This window comes from Epinephelus moara, chromosome 11 (assembly GCF_006386435.1).
Source record: "Epinephelus moara isolate mb chromosome 11, YSFRI_EMoa_1.0, whole genome shotgun sequence".
Lineage (NCBI taxonomy): Eukaryota > Metazoa > Chordata > Actinopteri > Perciformes > Serranidae > Epinephelus > Epinephelus moara.
The window spans coordinates 13,823,735-13,842,909 of NC_065516.1; the positions used below are offsets into that span (position 1 = coordinate 13,823,735).

At 41.4% G+C, this 19,175-nt stretch overlaps 1 protein-coding gene across 1 annotated transcript in view; it reads left to right on the forward strand.

Annotated features, from left to right (window-relative positions):
- The window catches only part of LOC126398032 (cadherin-7-like), a 263,786-nt gene that overhangs the window by 210,012 nt on the left and 34,599 nt on the right, over positions 1 to 19,175 (forward strand). Inside the window, exons 8-10 of the mRNA XM_050057199.1 lie at positions 654 to 907; positions 4,530 to 4,666; positions 8,982 to 9,103. Coding sequence (XP_049913156.1) covers positions 654 to 907; positions 4,530 to 4,666; positions 8,982 to 9,103 — 513 coding nt within the window. The remainder of the gene's footprint in view (positions 1 to 653; positions 908 to 4,529; positions 4,667 to 8,981; positions 9,104 to 19,175) is intronic.

Genomic DNA, 19,175 nt, shown 5'->3' on the forward strand with positions numbered 1-19,175 from the left:
GTTTCAGAGGAGTTGAAATGGGCTCCTCGGGCCACATGGATGTGACAGTTCATTGCTGCAGCTCTTTTGTGGGAGAGGGAGAGCCATTGTTGGACACTAGCAATTCTTGTCAGATGGGGCAATTTGACCCTTTGTTTGTTTTGTACTGAACTCAGACAATTACAACATCAGTGAGAGTTACTGACAATGAAAGTGTCAAATCAATGTTCTCCTGCAGTATATTATATGTTGCAATGGAGAGTTCGATAAGCCAGACAAAATGACAAGATGCTCCAAAAGCATTCATTTCTGAAGGTTTTCACCATGCTGTGTGTCTTTCTTATGATCAATAGTATTGCTCTCTCAGCACAAAGTAACTCTCTTCCATCAGCAAATAACTTTGTTTAAATCTGAGTATGCGTTAAATAGAAATAGGTCTTTAAAATCCACATCCTTAATTGGGATCAATATCTCAGCATTGGAAGAATGATTCACAGATAACTGCATTACGAAGTGTTTGTTTGCCCTTGACTGGCTAAAAATGTGTAGCAGCCACAGCAGTGTAGTCTTCAAGTACATTTCCAACAAAACACTGAACATTTTCTGCCACCTCTTTTATTTTGACAAGAAAAGTGAACATCTCTCACTTGTCTTGTGTGTTCTGTCTCCTCCAGCCTCTAGACTTTGAAACAAAGAGCAGCTACTCTCTAAGAATCGAGGCCACTAACAGGAATATTGACTCCAACTTCTTGAGCTTGGGCCCTTTTAGCGACACAACATCAGTCAAGGTGACAGTGGAAGATGTGAACGAGCCACCCGTCTTTTCCACACCGCTTAGCAGGATGTCTGTTCCGGAAGACGCCAGAGTGGGCACCTCAATCGGGAGAGTCTCTGCTCATGACCCAGACACCTCCAACAATGCCATCAGGTACAGTACTAACCATTTGCCCACCTGCTGTTTCATGTATCTCTAAGCCATTTCAACAGGTGAAATATGCTCTTAGAAATCCAAACAAAGCTTCCAGGGGCCCCTCTCAGGGTTTCCACAGCTCTTTAAAATAGTATTGATACTAAACAAAGGCTTTAATTGGTATTTAAGTGCCCTGAATCAGTTTTTTGAAAGTCTTGAAAATGCTCAGACATGGGAAGTTTGATTTTGTAAGTAATTTGGCTGAAACCAATACAAGGGAATGCATATGAGGTTCAGTGTATTTTAATTGTTGTGATTTGGTCTTAAATTTCATTCCAAGTGGCATTAAAAATGTTTTAAAGGTCTTAGCTCTAACTTGTCTTAAGCTGTAGGAACTTAAGGAAATTAACAAGTACCAACCAGAAAGAGACTCATTAAATCACCACATAGAAAGATCACAAAGAGACTCAGTTTAATTCCCTTTTCATTCGGAATGAAAGTTCATTCCTATTAAAAGTGATCTTGTAAACACCTAATTCGGAATGAAAATGGCCAATGCGATTGAAAATTCATTCCGATGTAAGGGGCTGGAATATTCCGTTTCTGATTCCGAATGAAAGAATTTCTCGCACTTGTATACACTCATTCCTCTTTAAGTTCATTCCGGTCTTTCTGCGCATGCTCGTTTCCTTGCCCTTCTGGCGCGATGATGTATATAGCACACGTGTGACTTGTCATCTATCTCCCTTCTTTGACCTTCTACCTCTCTTCTCCTCCTCAACAGACGAAGCATTAGCAGAACAAGGTTGTTGTCGTACTGCTGCTTCAAGAATATAAGCAAAACAAGCCCGAGAAAGGCACTGAGAACGGCGTTCTCAATCCCTGCCCCAAACCTTGCGCGGACCCGAATAAAGGCTATTTAACTGATCTCCTGTGTAAACTCTCATTCGGAATGAATATTTCCCATGTAAACTACCTGGAAAAACTTTAATTCTGAATGATTTCATTCAGATTTATTTCATTCTGAATGAGAAGCCATCATGTAACCGCACCCATTGAAAAGGAGCAAAACAGCCACAAACATCTAGACAAAATATAAATTGACTACAAAGAGATTTAAAATAACTACACAGAAACAAAACAACCACAAAGAGACACTAATTAACTACAGAGAGATGCAAAGCTACTACAACCAAAATGACTACAAAGAGATGCAAAACAGCTGCAAAGAGACACAAAGAGACTCACAGTGACTGCTAGATGGGCAAAACAATCAGAAATAGGCCGAAAATGACTACAAGGAGATGCAAAGCAACTACAGAAAGATTCAAAATAACTACAGAGACACAAAATGACTACAAAGAGATGCAAAACAGCTGCAAGGAGACATTCAGAGAATCAGATGATTATGAAATGGGGCAAGAGACTCAACAGAGACACAAAATGACACAAAATAACTACAAAGAGATGCAAAGCAAATACAGAGATTCAAAATGACTACAAAAAGATTTGAAATAACTAGAGTTGACCAAAATGACCACAGAAAGACACAAAGCAACTTCAAAAAGACATAAAGCTGCTGCAAATAGCTTCAGATGTCTTCAAAGAGATGTGTCGTGATAACAGTGAGACTCAAAATGACTACAAAGAGATGCAAAGTTACTACAAAGAAACATAAAATAACCACAGAGACACAAAGCAACTACAAACAAACTCAAATGACTACAAAGTATAACTATTACAAAAGACACAAAATGACTACAAAAAGGATGCAAAAATACCACAAAGAGACACAAAATGACTACAAAGAGATGCAAAACAACTGCAGAGGGATAAAAGGAGACTCAAATGATTACGAAACGGGGGAAAACAATCACAAAGACACACAAAATAAGAGATTCAAAATGACTACAAAGAGATGTAAAATGACTACTGAGAAACCAAAAATGACCATTAAAAGACACAAAGCAACTACAAAGAGACACCAGTCAGCCAGAAACAGATTCAAATGACTTCATACAGGGATTACAGTGAGACTCAAAATGACTACAAAGAGTTGTTAAACAGCGGCAACAAGACACAAAGAGACAACGACTACGAAAAGGGGAAAAACAATCATGAAGAGACAGAAAATGACTACAAAAAAGTGTCAACAGACAAAAACAGGCTGAAAAAGGAATTATGTCAGTCGAATCAGATTTGGCTGCTCATATGAATATTTAACAATTTGTTCTTTTTTTTTTCCAATGTAAAGTTTTGAAGGTTGAATGGGGTTCAGCAGGACGTTCAGTACAACAGCAGCATTCATGTAATATAGTGAACAAGCTAACAGTGGTGTAAATTCACCACTTCTAAGCAGAGGGGAAAGGATAAGGTTATCTTGGAGCCTTGTAGTGAAAAGTGTCTCCTCTTCCATGCCATTACATCGTGCCCGCAGCTGCTCGTACCAAAGAGTAGCATGAGAGTCAAGAGCGCTCACTCTGCAGCAAAACCTGGAGATGTTGAGGTCCCCAGTACACAAAATGACTGCCCAACTTGAAGCAATCTCAGTCGACCGATGATTCGAATCCTCAACTTTCAAGGGGCAGCCCAACTAAACAACTTTAAAATCTGTGTGTCTTGCATGTGGCCAGGGGCCCACTGTCTCATAACCCGCCAGTGCAAACACAGAATCCATAGACCCTTCAAAGTCCCTGATGTGGCTGTCAGAAAGACAATGCCAGATGGTGGGGGGGGGGGCGAGGAGTGCAGCATTTGCAAAAGTAAAATGCCATCTTGAGCGAGAGAAGGGCATTCCTGCAGGAGGGTCAAGGCTCAACACTTGTGTCTTGGCATTTGTGACTCAAAACAAGCACTCACATTGCCAGTCTGTGCAGCGTCACTCTCGAGATCCCCACCACCTATTTTGCATTAATTGAATGAATATTGTATGGTATTCATGCTTGGTCTGTTAGGATTGTTAGTAATCTTAATCAGAAAATCAAATTACTGCGCCATTGTAGCTGTAAATTGCCTCTTTTTGCTCCTGTGACTGTTATCAGCGTCTGCAATATATTTCACTACATCTGTTGAAATTAAAATTATTGTGGAACTAATGCAGCCACAAGAGTCAAATTACATTGCAATAATACCCTTTGGATGTAGGCTAATTGAAGTTGTAATTTTCTCTAGAAATACGAGTTGCTGTGTATTGAAAGGGTTTGATCAGTGTTGTGTGCTGAGGGACAAGCAGACAGACTTAAATTTGATCAAAATTTAATAGGGTTTTGTTTCACTCCTGCTATGAAGTTCCAAGTTCCTGCTGCACGTCTGGATTTAAACTCTGCACTAGTGTTAACTCTTTGTGTTTTGAGATTAGATTGGAAACCATCTTATAAGTCGTAAAAAGTGTGAACACAGTTCATTGATGATTGATTAAAGCTCTCTCGGCATCAGCTGAAAATATTCACTGTGATTGCTGCACAGTTTGATGGAAGAAAAATATCATAATCTTTTCTCACAAGTGGAGGGAACAGTAAAATGTCAAATCAATACCACTATAAAAAAGCAATTTTTTAAAGCACGCCGGCCGTGTGTGTGTGTGTGTGTGTGTGTGTGTGTGTGTGTGTGTGTGTGTGTGTGTGTGTGTGCTTTCGTCCAGGTACTCCATTGACAGGAACACAGACTTGGAGCGTTTCTTCAACGTGGACGCTCTGAGTGGGGTCATCAGCACAGCCAAGCCTCTGGACCGAGAGGTCAACCTGATCCATAACCTCACCATCTTTGCCATCGAGACCCGTAAGTATACTCACAGCACACACACTCTCAAATCTGTCGCACCAGGCAGAGTTGACCGCTCACTAAACCCCTCGTGGGATTGTGTTAAAGGTGATACTCAGCATTTCAACAGTTTGAAGGGTGGTGTTTTTTTTGTTTGTTTTTTTAATTTCTGCAAAACTAAAAATATGAGGGCAAACGTGTAAGGAATGGTTTAAACAGTGTGTTTGTCTACTTAAAAATAAGCTAAAGGGTTCCCACACTCATGGAAACCTGGAAAAGTCATGGAATCCCACGGTGTCATTTTCCAGACCTGGAAAAATCAACAAATTAGTAAAAATCCTTGAAAGTTTTGAGAAAATCGTGGAATTTTGTTGTGTGTAATGACATTGTAACAGTAATCCCCCAGGGATAACTTCCACGTAATGTAACATTAGAGCAAATTAATTTTTTGTAGCTGACGGCATAATGTAGCTTTAATATGCATCAATATGTGAGAAAAATGACGGGCAAATGGAGCAAGAAAAAAACGTCAATATGGGTCCATGATATGTGTGAGATCCCTTGAAACTAGAATTGCTATCATGTCCGACTAACTGGCTTACTACCCCTGTAGTAACCCAAGTGTCACTTCCAAGGCTAGGGAGCATTTCATTAGCTAACTACATTCATTTGTGATGTTAAATATGCTATAAAAAGCTGTTTGAGACTAGCGCAGACTGTGTAGTATCTCCCCACTCTGTTGCAGCTTATCCTGGATGCTATCAGAGTCCAGGGTAATGTTAGCAGCTTTGTTATGCTCTTTATTGGATTTGGGGGAATTCACACTCCAGCAGCTGCAGCCAAAGGTACACTAGATAGAGTTATGTTTGCCTTTTGTAACATTAAAAATGCAAACAAACTTTCACTTTGCAGCAAAATAGGAATATGATAGAACGAAATAACAGTCTGTTGTAATGTTTTTCCTGAAATTGCTTTATAAGACCAGGACTAACTAGCTCAGCGCTGCAATACAAGAGCAATGCAGTTTATTTATTTCCATGTCTTCTACATAAATCACAATCTGGAGAAGATGCTAACTGTAGCTCAATACTGTATCACGCATTAAGCTTTCAGTAATGATAAATAAACTCAATATGGCACCACAAAACACAAAGGGAAATTCCTTGTTTGTGAAAACCTGACTCTGACCTTGAACAAGTACCTATTTCCTTCTAGGGCAAGTGTCCACAAAGTGTTATTCTTGGGCAGGAAAGCAGTGGCAGGGCACTGGGGAGCACTTAATCCCGGTGCTTTATAAAAGAAACACACCCAGTGCTGACATTAGCATTAGCTAGGAAGTTAGTGTAACGCTATGTTAACAGAGGGTTGGCTACAAAGCTAACAACAACCTGACACCGTGTATGTGATAAAAGCACAACACTCACCAGCAACATTCACTGTCTGGTAGAGCTGCTCCCACAGATGGGCTTCTGTCTTTCTTGTGATAATTTCATGTAATTTAGGACAGACAGTAATTAAAGGAGCATCAGTGACGACACCATCTTGGTGAAGGTCTCTGAAAAGTTCAGAGATTTTCAACTAGAAATGCTCAGAGCAGCTGCACAAAAAAGCCAGGGCACTCTGAAAAAAGATGCTTTTTCTTTAAAGCCCCGTTTCCACCAAACATTTTCCGTATGGTACGTTTGGAACCAAAAGTACCCTCTCAGACATGGTACCTAGACCCTTGCGTTTCCACAGCAAACAGCACCCTGTCATGTGGGCGGGGTTGTTGTCACTCACTGCTCCATCCAGCACTCACTGTATTTCCTCATTACTGGTGACACAGAGGGAAGTCTGCACCTCGTTCATTGTCCACAGAACAAAATAAAACAGGCTGCCATGAGAGTCTCTCTCCATTGGATATTTAAAAATAGCAGATTTGTACATTTAGTCCTTCTCAGGCAAGCTTGGGGGTTTAGTGTTGCCGGAGCCCACAGGAATGACACTCCACGATGCTTTGTTTTCTCTGAGTGAGGATTAAAATATATGCCATTGACATAATCCGGTCACAATTAATACATATACATACATATATATATATATATATACACACATATATATAAATGCTTGAAGATCCACTCAATACTAAAAGTGTATGTCATAAAAAACTAATGGAATTGTTGTCAATTGTGTGCTGATGGATTCATGTTGTCAACTCATGCATTGAGAAATATTACAAGTAAATGTTCCACCTTAAAAGTCACCGGCAGTCGGCCTAGTGAATTAAGTTATTTTTTTCTCTGACTCCAGCTGCTGCAAGAGGCAACAAAATAGCCTTTCATTTTATAGTTATAGTTTACTAATAAAACTCTCTACGGTATGAACAGTGGTTACTCGAGCTTCGTAACCAGCCACAGCTCAGCCCTGAGCAGAGTGACCGTCTGCTATTGACCAATCAACAGACTGCAGTTTTCACAGCTCCACCCTTTAGTACCAGATCTGTATGCTAGGTACCCCAACAGAGGGGTGACCAAAAATGGGGATGGTATGTAATGGTTCCATTGGTACCATACACAACTTTTCACAGTGGAAACAAAACAGAACTGAACCGTATCGTACTGCTTGGTGGAAACGGGGCTTAAGCGGCTGCATACACTCCCTCCTCATTAGAAACGATTGAAAAAAGATGCTGCCACTCAGAAAAAAAAAACGCTACATGGAAAACAAGTTGCAACCAAACTAAAAAATTAAAGTCAGTGTTTTCAACCAACTAATGAAGCTAATGTTTGCTTAATTAGTCATTTCAATCCTGCAAAGTTGATGGTGGCTGGTTAGAAATGGAAAGCCAGTCTTAGTCTACCTCTGTTTGAAATGAACAACCCATTTTTTTTTAAAAATTACTAAGAATTCAGAGTGGCGAATCTTCCACTGGGCTTTTAATTGTTAGGATCTAAGGTTTCATATATTTTCTCACTGTGACACTATGTGTCCTGTTATCCTCTCCGTAATGTCCCATAGCCTTCTGTGCAGAGGGCAGCCCGGTTGTTGGGGTTGTTGCAGGGCTGTCGGGGAATGTTAATTCACACACAGGACAGTCGATTTGACCTCCACGTGTCCCTGAGCCGTGGGGACGAGATGCTGACTAAGGGTGGGCGATCTCACCCACGGGTGAACTATGTTAATGTGATGTGAAAAAGTGCCGCCCGCCTTCCTGTTCATCTCTCAGTGGCTCGAAGGACATGAGTGCCTTTTTTTTTTTTTTTCTTCTCCAGCCTTGGTATCATTCCACCGCCATCATGCAAACACAATGGACAACAATCATCAGCACAGGATCGGCAGAGTGCTCTCGACAGCTGCGTCAAATCAGTATAAGTTGAAAAAGACAACTAGCCTGTCAGAGCTTCTGCTTTCACATCTTCACACTCAACACTGTGTGAAGAAGGGTATTCATTTTTCTTCAAAACCTTTTTATCACTCTTTACTTCAAAGATGTGTTTTTATTTACATCTAACAGCACACAGCACAGTACGTGGTTGATTCCCGGGTGTGAGCGCTTGCCTGATATAGCAACAAAGAGAAGGCAGCATATAATAATAGCCATATGAAATGTCACAACAGTCCCTCATGCATGAGGTACTGGCTTCTGACACATAGTGACAGTCGGGCGCTGTTTCCAGCTGAAAACATCTCTGAGTTCACCGACTGGCTACAAAATCCACTGCCCTGTACGCCTGATGACAGTATTTATAGTAAATAGGTTCTTTGTAACTGAAGAGAGTGCAGAGACTCTTTGGTTGAGGGATGCTGTGCATTTGAGCTGCAGTCACTCACATTTCATCCGCTCTGGCCAGACCACGGCAATGACAAGAAGCCTGTGGCCTGAGGCCCCGCACGTCCTTTTTATCACCATCAAATCAGCCAGCCCGAATGTCACCGCGTCATCTGTGGCCGGCATTGGCGGCGACGCCAGGCTAAATCATCATCTTGCACTCAGATGCAGCCATTTAGCCATCAGTGTGTGTCAGGCAGACAGAGGCGTGAAGCCACACAGTGCAAGATGGCTCGTCCACACACGCAGCCTCTCCCCAACAACAAGCGAGTGTAATCACTTTGGCTGATCCACAGCAGAGTGGGTAAGGACGCCAGCTGTTGGAGGCACACTGCATATTTCATTACAGCAGCACTTTTTTTCCGCCTTCTTTGTGATTAATTAAAACACATGAGAAAGATCAATATTCCATAAATTGGCCAAGTGCACCAAGGCGAAGTTAAGGCAGAATTAAAGTGTTTCAAAGAAAGTTTGCTGAAAGCTCTGACACGAACAGGGACTCTCTTCTCTCTCTTTCTCTTTCAGAGGACCCAACCCAAATTGGAAAAGGCATCGCTCTCATCACAGTGCTGGACATAAATGATAATGCACCGGTCTTTGCCATAGACTATGAAACCCTCCTCTGTGAAAACACCATGCCAGGACAGGTAAGACCCAGAAACAGCTCTGCGGTCAGTCCAGCTTCCCCTCCTTTTTTTCCTCCCCACGCTCGCTTGAAGTTTGACTCACAAAGACAGCCCGCTGACTCTCAAAGCCATTAAAACTCTTTCTAGTTCCTCAAAACAAGTCCACTGTGCACATATCCACTTCACAGCTCGAGGTCATCCCAGGGAGACGGCATCATTAGTATGAGACACATCCTTAAGATTTAATAGCAGGTATTGTAGGTGTTATCGTTCATTAGAGATGTAACTCTCATTCCATAGTGTCAAAGCCAACTAAATTAATGACAGTGCTTGACTCTGCCTGTGGTCTTAATCCAAAATAATATCACGGCGTAATGTGATACCTCGTGCTGCTCTGCCTCAGTTTGACTTTCCGTTCTGAAGCTTTGTGTAATTAGATGATCGCCACGGAGGGCAGCGGGCCGGAAAATGTATCACGAAATCACAAAAAGGGACCCTGAGAGATTTGAGGGCTGAAGATTTGGTGATCCAGGAAAAGAAGGAGAGAAAAGGAGCCATGCATCGCATTTTCCCCGTGCTTAGCATTTGGCCTCATTGTTGCTAAATGACTTGTGTGTCTGCGGCGGCGATTCGTCTGCTCTTGGCATTTGGAAAATACAATCAGAGGCGAAGGGTAAAGGAGGCGTGTAGAGCTGAATAAGTACAATTGATCAGAATGATGCATTGTATTGGAAAACGGCTATTAGGCCCTTTTAAAGATGTTATTTGCATTCATATTTCGGAGTTGTTTGTCACCGCGCTCACGGGAGGGTGAGCAAAAATAGCAAATGGTGTCATTTGCAGAAATGAGAGACTATATTTCATGTGTGCGTTTGTTGTTTTTGTTTAGCGTGCATGATGTCCACACTGTGTAGCCGTACAGGTGAAGCTTTCTGGGGCTGTGATTTTCTGTTTGTCTCTTATTTGTTTTGTTCAGACTTATAATCCCCACAAAGCAAAATAAAGTTCAGCAGCTACATACAATTCAACCTACCTTAAGGTATTTTGAGGTATTGCTAAATCTAAATTTAATTAATCAGATTCTTGCCTTAGGTGCAGAGTATTTGCTGGAATAAACATTGCCTCTGCGTTAGCTGCCATCATTATTGAAGAATGCATTTCTACCACAGCTGAATGTCTATTTTTGGTTAATGATGCCGCCACTTATCCTGAGATGAGTGTTGTTGCTCAGTGATATCAGATTTAGAGCAACCCTAGCAACCATCTATCACCCATCAATACACCCTGACTTTCAAATTCAACAGATAATTTGTACATTTCTCCCCACTAGCGCCTGATAAATTACAGCACAGCGCCTATGACAATGCTGAAACAAAGTAATTCCCCAACAATCAAACCAGCCCCCAGGACATAGCAACAGCCATGGCCCATGACAGCATCATCAGCAGGAAAAGGTACAGCAAATCTGTAATTACTCAGCTGAAGCAGACAGATTGCTTACTCAATGCCAGTGATAGCTGAGCTGTGAGGTCCCCCCTAGGTGTAGCTAGAAGCTACTCTGCTGTAAAAGTGAGGAGCTGCTGGTGACGGAGGCCTCTGTCCTCATCCACCCTGCGAGGAGACATGCTGCATTCAAATTCCGTCCATACAGTCTTAAAGCTGTGCAGTCATCAACTGAGCTGCTGTGGCTACGAGCTAGTTTTAACAAGCTAGTAGTTTGTGTGTGGAAATGTTTTTTACCTCCCTTATATTCAACTGAAGGGAAAATTCTGACAGATGAATTTAGAGACTCCCTGCTTAAAGCCACTACAAGGAACTTTTAACTGGATATGCAAATGTCTCTCGTTTCTGCTGATGTCTGTGCGTGACCTACAACAGCAAATGAGACCATCGGTGTGAAGATAAGCTATTTCTATATCGTGTATATCCATACCTTTAGGAAACTGTGTCCGGGTCCGCCCCAGGTCGCTTCCAGGACGAAGCGATTTACGGCACTCAGACAGCACACGTCATCTTACCTAGCTGCTTACATTTAGTGACTTTTATAAATAGTCGCTATTCCTCCTCCTCGACCCGACGTCTGTGGGGAGTTAAAATAGCAGCAATCATCAGGTAAGATGATTGCTGCACCTCATCCGGGAAGACGACAGGTACCAGCCAGGTGTCAACAGGGTCCAGCGAGTGCTGAGAAATAAAGAGGCGAGGCACCACTCCATACTCAGTCCAAGAAGCCGTGGAAGTGCTCGTCAAACAGGCTTTTATCCTTACCAGCCGACCGCTGCGTTTACCCCGGTGACAATGGCGCTTACGCCGGAGAGGTGGAGCTGGGGCGCGGCAGAGGTGAGCTGGGATCCCCGATAGGAGCGAGGGCAAAGTTTTCCTGTCTTGTTGTTTCATTCATCCCCAAAACAAACACATGCGCGAGCCAGGTAAGCGTCTTTACGACAATACGCGTTAGAGCTCATGGGAAATGTAGGCTTTATTCCAGCAAAACACTACCGCTTTTGTCCACAGGGTCGCCAAAATCAACTCAAAATGAAAGTTCCTTGTAGGGGCTTTAAAGATTTGCATGAAGGCAGTTAGTTAACGAGTTAGTTGGTAACTTAACTTGAACTCAACAATCATAACTAAAACAAGCAAACTGAAGACAGGCATCAAAAAGAGGATTTTAAAGACATACATACAGTTGGGTAAAATCTATATAAAATACAAACAAGCACCGGATACAAAATTTAATCTGTCTCTCGTGTGGTTGATTTTATTATATGGTGTGGAAAAAAAGCACAAAAACACAAGTGAAATTCATGTTTTCATTTGGGAAATATGTTTCATATATGAAATGTCCGTGGCTGGTTGCACAGAGCCTCCCCCTAATAAGGACTTCACTTCAGGTATTATTTCTCCTTACTTAAGGAAATTGTTAGACAGTTGCACCAAACATTTCTGATTCCTTAGGCAAGAAAAAAACTAAGCTGTTTACCACAGCTTAAATACATTATGAATATTGTACAGTTGCATAGGTGAGTGAACACTGACCCAAGATTTTTTTGTATTGTTTAATGAAAATTGATATTTCGTAAAGCTGAAATCATAGGCTCATAATGTCCGCATATCAAAAGAAAGGAACGCTGAGTCGGACTGAGGAAGAAAAACTCACACTACTTGATGTCACGCCAAGAGGAAACATGTTTTAAATAGTAAGTTTGATCCAAACGTTACACACTTTGGGGAATCCAGCCTTGGAGAAAAAATCGCATCTAGCTCCGCTCTGTTGGGAAAGCTCCCAACGCTGTTCACACGACCATTGAGAGCATTAGAGACTCCATATGCACAATCCTTCATAGTGTGGACTTATGTACTCCAAAACATCACCAGTAACAGACTGCAAGGAGCCAGTGGCAAAGAATCGAAGTGCAATTAGTAAGTGCGGGACAGCAGGGAAAGCGCAGCTGCGTGTGCTCCAAATCTGTGCCGAGTTTGTCGGCCAATGAATAAACTGACTGCAGAGCAACTGCTCAGCAGTTAGTGTGTCTATAGGTTTGTTCCTGTTCCAAAATACTCTGTTTGGAACAACTTAAATCTCCTCAATAAAAATATTCAGCCATAGCGCGCTTTGTTGAGGTTAAGTAGTAGCAGTTTTTTCTTTAAGTTGTTGTCGTTGCTAAGGATGACTTCGCAATGCCTGACAGATTTTGAGTAACAAATGAAGTTTCAATGTGTAGGACTTTGGGGCATCTGTTGACGGAAATGATACATAATGTTCATAACTATATTTTCATTAGTACATAATCACCTGAAACTTAGAATTGTTGTGTTTTTGTTACCTTAAATGAGCCATGTATCACTACGTACAGATCAGGTCCTCTTCCGCCACCATGTCCATCATGTTGTTTCTACAGTAGTTCAGACCAGACAAACTAAACATTGGTTATAGTTGCCATTTCCGTAGTTCTCCTACATGCTTGGCACAAGGGGAGAAGTTTCAGTTCTGCAACCTCACCACTAGATGCTGCTAATTCCGAAACATTAGACCTTTGAAAAAAAAAAAAAGAAAGAAAAAAAAAAGAAACGGATAAAAACTTTGGTTTGAGGTATATCTGAAGGAAAGGACTCGAGTTCGCTTGCTTTGGTCTGAATCAGGGACTAATTTTGTTACAAAGCATATTAGCCTAGAGTTTGAGGACTGAGTTTACAATTTGGTTAGCAAAAAGGATGTGCATTTTTTTAGTGTATGAAAAATGTAGGTCTAACAGTCACATGAAATTGGCATGTGATTTTTACATATTCAAAGTGTGAAATTTCTAAAAAAACCACAGGTCTTTATTGTGTAGATTTTTTTCCTACTTTCCTACACTTTAAAGACCAAAATTCACATGTGCTTTACAGGTATTTGAATTTGTGAAATGTGCTGATATATGTGAAATTGTTGTTTTCATATGTGATTTCTTACACCTATAAATATCTAAAATCACGTGCTGATATCATGCAAATGTGTAAAGCTCAGCTGACAATATTAACATGTAAATCTGAGTTTTGCTTGTGATTGATGATTTCACATTTGCTTTGTCATCATCCTCACCAGACTGTTAGATTGGATGAGTCCTGCAGACAGGAAATGTTTGTTCTCGTTTATATTTTCCCACTAATTCCAATTTCTGTTAAATCCCATTCAAATACAGCCTTCTGTTTAGGCCACACTGAAGTGCACCAGTGGGACTGCACCTTCAGACTGAATAATGAAGGCAAGCAGAATGGAAATTTCATGATGAAATTTACACCCAAAAACACATGCAGAGCAAAGGGAAGGAGAGAGGTTGACATTTGAATGCAAAACCCAGTTTGAATTACAACTAGGTGTTGGCTCTCTGTTAGCAGACAGGCTGGGTGGACTCATAACCTGTCAGATGTGCGCTCCACCATCTCCCTGATTCCTAATTAATTAAAATGCTCCTGTTGTGTAGTGTATGTCCGGCCGTAGCAGCACGGAACAGTTGGCTGGACTAACTGCGTCTGCTTCACTGTAAGGCTTTGTTAAAAATCTTAGGCCGCCCACTGGCTGTCACGCCCATTGGCTTATTCACAGCTGCGACAAAGATGAAATAATAACATTTGCCAGTTGGGGCCGGGGTTGACTCTGTGGCTCTGTAGCACAGAATAACAGGGTAGGGATGGAATAACCTGCCATTTTTCAGGCCTAATTAAGGCCGTCTCGTGGTACTGGCTCTCTCTGGAGATGCCACTTGTTACGGATCATCGGTGCGTCTGTCTTCTGCCATAATATTAATTGATATTATGATGGGGTGGAGGGGGCAGGGGCAGTGGGGATGGCAGGGAGGGGAGGGTGGGGGTCACGTTGTACAATCACTTCAGTGTAACCATTACATACATGAGTGGACTTGGCATTCTGCTGCCCCCAATCTGCTCCCCTGCCCCTCCCTGCACTCCTGCAGCATCCCTGAGGAGGCTCAGCATCCTCCAGAGATTCATGAATGTTGGGTAGTCAAGAACAGGGGTTTTGAAACTGTGAGAGAGTTGAAAGGGAGGCGTGAAGGGAGAGACGTGAGGCGAAGAAACCGCCAGAGGTGAAAGAGATGTTCTAAAGATGTTCTAAAAACAAGTTAGGTTTTTTTGTGGTAATTTGCATTAAAATTTGACTATTTCTCTGAGTCATAACTCTGTCATGTCTGAGCACAAAGACATCATACACATATTTTTTTAATTCAGTGTGACTTAGACTTCCCCAGGATATCGTTATCACAGATGTCCATTGCAAATAAAGCTCACTAAATCCACTTAGAAGTCATGGAAATAAAGATGCTCCTTATACAGTAACATCAGAACTTGCCTGAGAATCATCACATTTTAAAATTTTCTGTTGTAAAAAAGCAATTACGCAGTTAAGCAGTTACTTGTCGGTACATCCATGGGTACAATGCAGACAGGAACTGCTATTAGCTAATTCAACATACGTTTAATGGTGCTCATTTACCAAAGTTTCAACAAATGAAGGCTAAAGTTGTACCCATTGTAACATTTTCTTTCCTGTTTGCATTCTCCAAAGCGATATACAACGCTTCAGGGACGAGGTTTATTTGTAGGCCAACCTTGAAGTTGACATCGCCATGGTTACCTCAACAAAAAAGTCAATTTTCCCATTGAATTTTGGATTATTGCAGAAAATAAGCCATGTCAATAGTGAAAGCTTATGATACTTACGTATTGTGTTCAGCAAGAAGACCTTTACAAATGAACACCACTTTTATGATTTTTGCAGCGTGAGTGCAATCACTGGAAGTAAAAATCTAACGGTAGCCTATAAACAAACTATATTACAGTTGCGTGACTTCATCATCACCACAACAACGAGGCTGTGAAGCTGTGATGACGCTTGGTAGTCTCATTTAGTCACTTGTTTGCAACCACCTTTTTTTAAGACGCATGAAAACTTAAAAATTTACACGAGTGTAATTCCTGTTACCACGGACCTTATTTCAGGTGTCTATCCAGAGCCTATTCAAAAAACCCATTGACTTTGCTCACTCATTTGCAGGTTTTGTACTCCTTTCTGCACCACTGTATAAAAGCTATAGTTCTGATGCGTAGAGCACTAATATCCCACAAAAAACTAAGACAAAGAATAGTCATAGAAGGTAAAAATTGCCATTAATGTTGAAAAAAAATATTATAAGGGCAAGGGCTGCCTGCTAATAGTTGACTAAACATTAGTTGACCAGAAAGGTCATTACTCTGCAAGATTTCATTGGTCACTTAGTCAAAGAAAGAAAATAACAAAATACAAACTCTATTAAGAGCTGCGCCTTGTCAAAATAAATTAAAACTTATGTGACTGGACCATGTGGGAATTTAATTTGAAAGGACAGACACAGAAAGTGGCCATGCTCAACAGTCAGACAGGAGTCAGGTTACAAACCAATCACAGCCGACAGATATCTTAACCTTCTTCTGTTAATATTCAGTCTGATGAATACGGAAAAGTTGAGCATGTTAGTGCAGGGCTACCCAGAGCTTTACATCTGTCCCACAGACGATAGGCCTACACATTTATAAACAGCGCCTGGAAGAAGATCAGCTCTACATTTAGGATTTCAGGTAAATAGCCTACGTGCAACCCTTCGCCGTGCTCTTGAAAGCTGGCACAAAAAAAGGCACAAGAGTAGTACCCAGCGCCTGACCGTGTTTTCCAGGTGGTTAAAGACGCAGCGTGTGTACAGTCCCTAATTAACAGGGCTGGTACCTGCGGGTATACCACAGGCTAGTTAATAACATGTCGGGCAGGAAATCCAAAGCAAATCATTCGTCGACTACAAACATGACGTATCATCTGAAACGTCAGTAGCTACATGCCCATTAGCCACTTAGCACAATCATTATTGCTTTGCCGACAGTGTCATTAACAGGCGGCTCGCTCAGTGTGTGACGTGCACTTGTAGATAAAATATAGGCCTATATTAATGAAGGTTCATTGGTACGGTTTTGTATTTCACTGTAATGTAGCACAGTGTTAACAATGTTACTGATACTATTCTTTCTCACACCTTGAACTCAAACCATTGAGTTGCCCCGCCCAAAATATATATAATCAAATTAATATCGTAAACAGGCGGGCGACTAGTCGACTAGTGGCCCTAAATGACGACTATTGGTGGACTAGGAAAATTCTTAGTCGGGAGCAGCCCTAGTGGGGCTCATAAAATTCTATCAACATGGTTGTTATATTCCTGGAAATCTGAAATTCTCCTCTGTCCATTCATATACATATATTTACCAAGCATCAACATCCAGGGCTGAAAAATGAAGCCAAACACTGCAGTTCATGGAATGGCCATTTGAGGTTGACTTCAGAAGCCAATCAATCCCCATTGACCCCCATGTTAAAATGCCCAGCTCTACAGCAGAAATAAACATGTTTAAAGCCTGGTACAAAAATGGTTTTGGTCTCTAGAGCTAATATCCCCCTTCATGAAAACTGTACAGGAGGTGAATTTTTATGTTACTCACTTGTTTACATTGTATTAAGGGTTAAAGTTACACATAATTAAGGACAGGCCGCTTTGACTGACAGGCTGTTCGCTAATACTGTTCTCAGCTTCTCAGTCAGATCCACCCCTCGCTCCTCAACAGCGCCAGTCATTTAAATACGATCACTGCTGGCTCCAAAAAAAACAAGATGGCAACGGCCGAACTCCGAATCAGAACAGGAGTCCACAAAGCAATGGGTGAGGTCACGGTAGCTGCGTCCACTATTTTACACTCTATGAAATTTACCCTGTATTGAAGCCTGTGGACACACAGACAGAAAACACATTGAAAACTTTTGTTCAAGAATATTTCTTGTGTTTTTTCTCTTCTGATCAAAACTTCTTCACTTACCAACTTTACTGCCTCAACTTTAAAATCAATCACACAAACGACAAGAAAAAAATTCACACCTCCCGTCTCCATCCAAATTATCAGTTTATTGCAGGTGTTACATCAAGGCGGGAGACGAAAATGAATATGTCAGAGAGCAAAGGGGCATGGAAAACATAAGTGTGTGGCAGCATACAAAAAAAAAATTACTCTCAGATCTCACCAGGAGATCATTTTGACCTCAGTAGCCCAGGCTTGTCGGGATCATGCCAACAAAACACGCAGTCATCATGATTATTGAAGTGAAATGAGAGAACAGGCTTTTAAAGGATGAAAAGAGATTGAAAGATGACATTTGTCGAATGGTACAAATTGATTCAGACAACAGCTTATTTGTGTGTGTGTGTGTGTGTGTGTGTGTGTGTGTGTGTGTGTGTGTGTGTGTGTGTGTGTGTGTGTGTGTGCGTGCGTGCGTGTGTGTGTGATGACAGGAGGGTGGGATGTGCGAGCGGATGCTGTGGATCCATCAGTGCACAAAGTTATGGGTGTGACATGCGGGTGATGTTTAGGGCGTCGATGTCATACGAAGGGTGTGAAAAACACAGGGCCACTTCTTCCTTCCTTCGTCAACACAAACCCCCTGGTGACAGCTGTCTTGTCACCATGGCAACGTGTGCCACCTATTTGATGAAATGCTTATTTATACTCTTGGTTCAACTTTTCAAGTAGCTTACTTGATCTCACTGTATGACTCATCCCGTTGACTATCTGATAATTACACTTTTGATACAATCCAACACTTATGCTCTAGATTTTAGAGAAGTAAAGGAGTACATTTTAAAAATGCAGTGTTTACTCTGCTGGTTTCAAAGAGGGGAAAGTGTTATTCAAGCTCGTTATCGTTCAGATTTCTCACACACCAAAGCCTCTCAGTCTAGCCATGCTACATTAGCTGACATTTTCTCTCCTCATTATAGAGGCTGCACTTCTAACCGGTTCTCCAGTGAGAGTCGGCACAGACGCAGCAGCTCGCAGATGCTTTGTGTCATAGGTGCAATGAATTATGGTCATTGCAGTTCACTAAGATACTTCAGGTGTTTGGGAGGATTAAATCTTGATTGTTTTAACTGCACACACCGGTGAGAACACACACGTTTTAGTTGGCAGGATGTTATTTGTGGAAGTAGTTAGTGAACAGTCAGTATTTGGTCTGTGAAGGTTGGGCTCAATCATCCAGGTGGTAGGATGTCTGGAGAAATGTGCGTCCAAATTACCCGACTGAAGTCTTCAATCAGAAAATAACAGACTCAGTATTTGGCTTTGGATTAAGGACAGACGTGTTTTTTGATTATAACTGAAGCTCATATCTAGGTCTCTCTCAGTATAATACATGGTGTTTCACACCAGTACCTCGGTGTACCTTAGTGTGGAGAATATACATAGTAAATATAATATAAGTATAATAACCAAAATATGCTAAACTGTTCATTGCATCAGTTTTCAATAGAGAACTTTGCCTAATTAAAATATCTTGAACTGAGAAATGGCTGATTTTCTGTTTAAGGTCAGAAAACTTGTTATGAAAGGAGAAATAATCAAGACTAAATACTTTAATATATGACTTCTTTTCTGTGTATGTATTGAGATTGGATATCCAACCCTGTTTCTATTTACAGAGGTATTTCACTGCCAGAAAGAAAGTCTTTTAATAAAACTGGGCTGT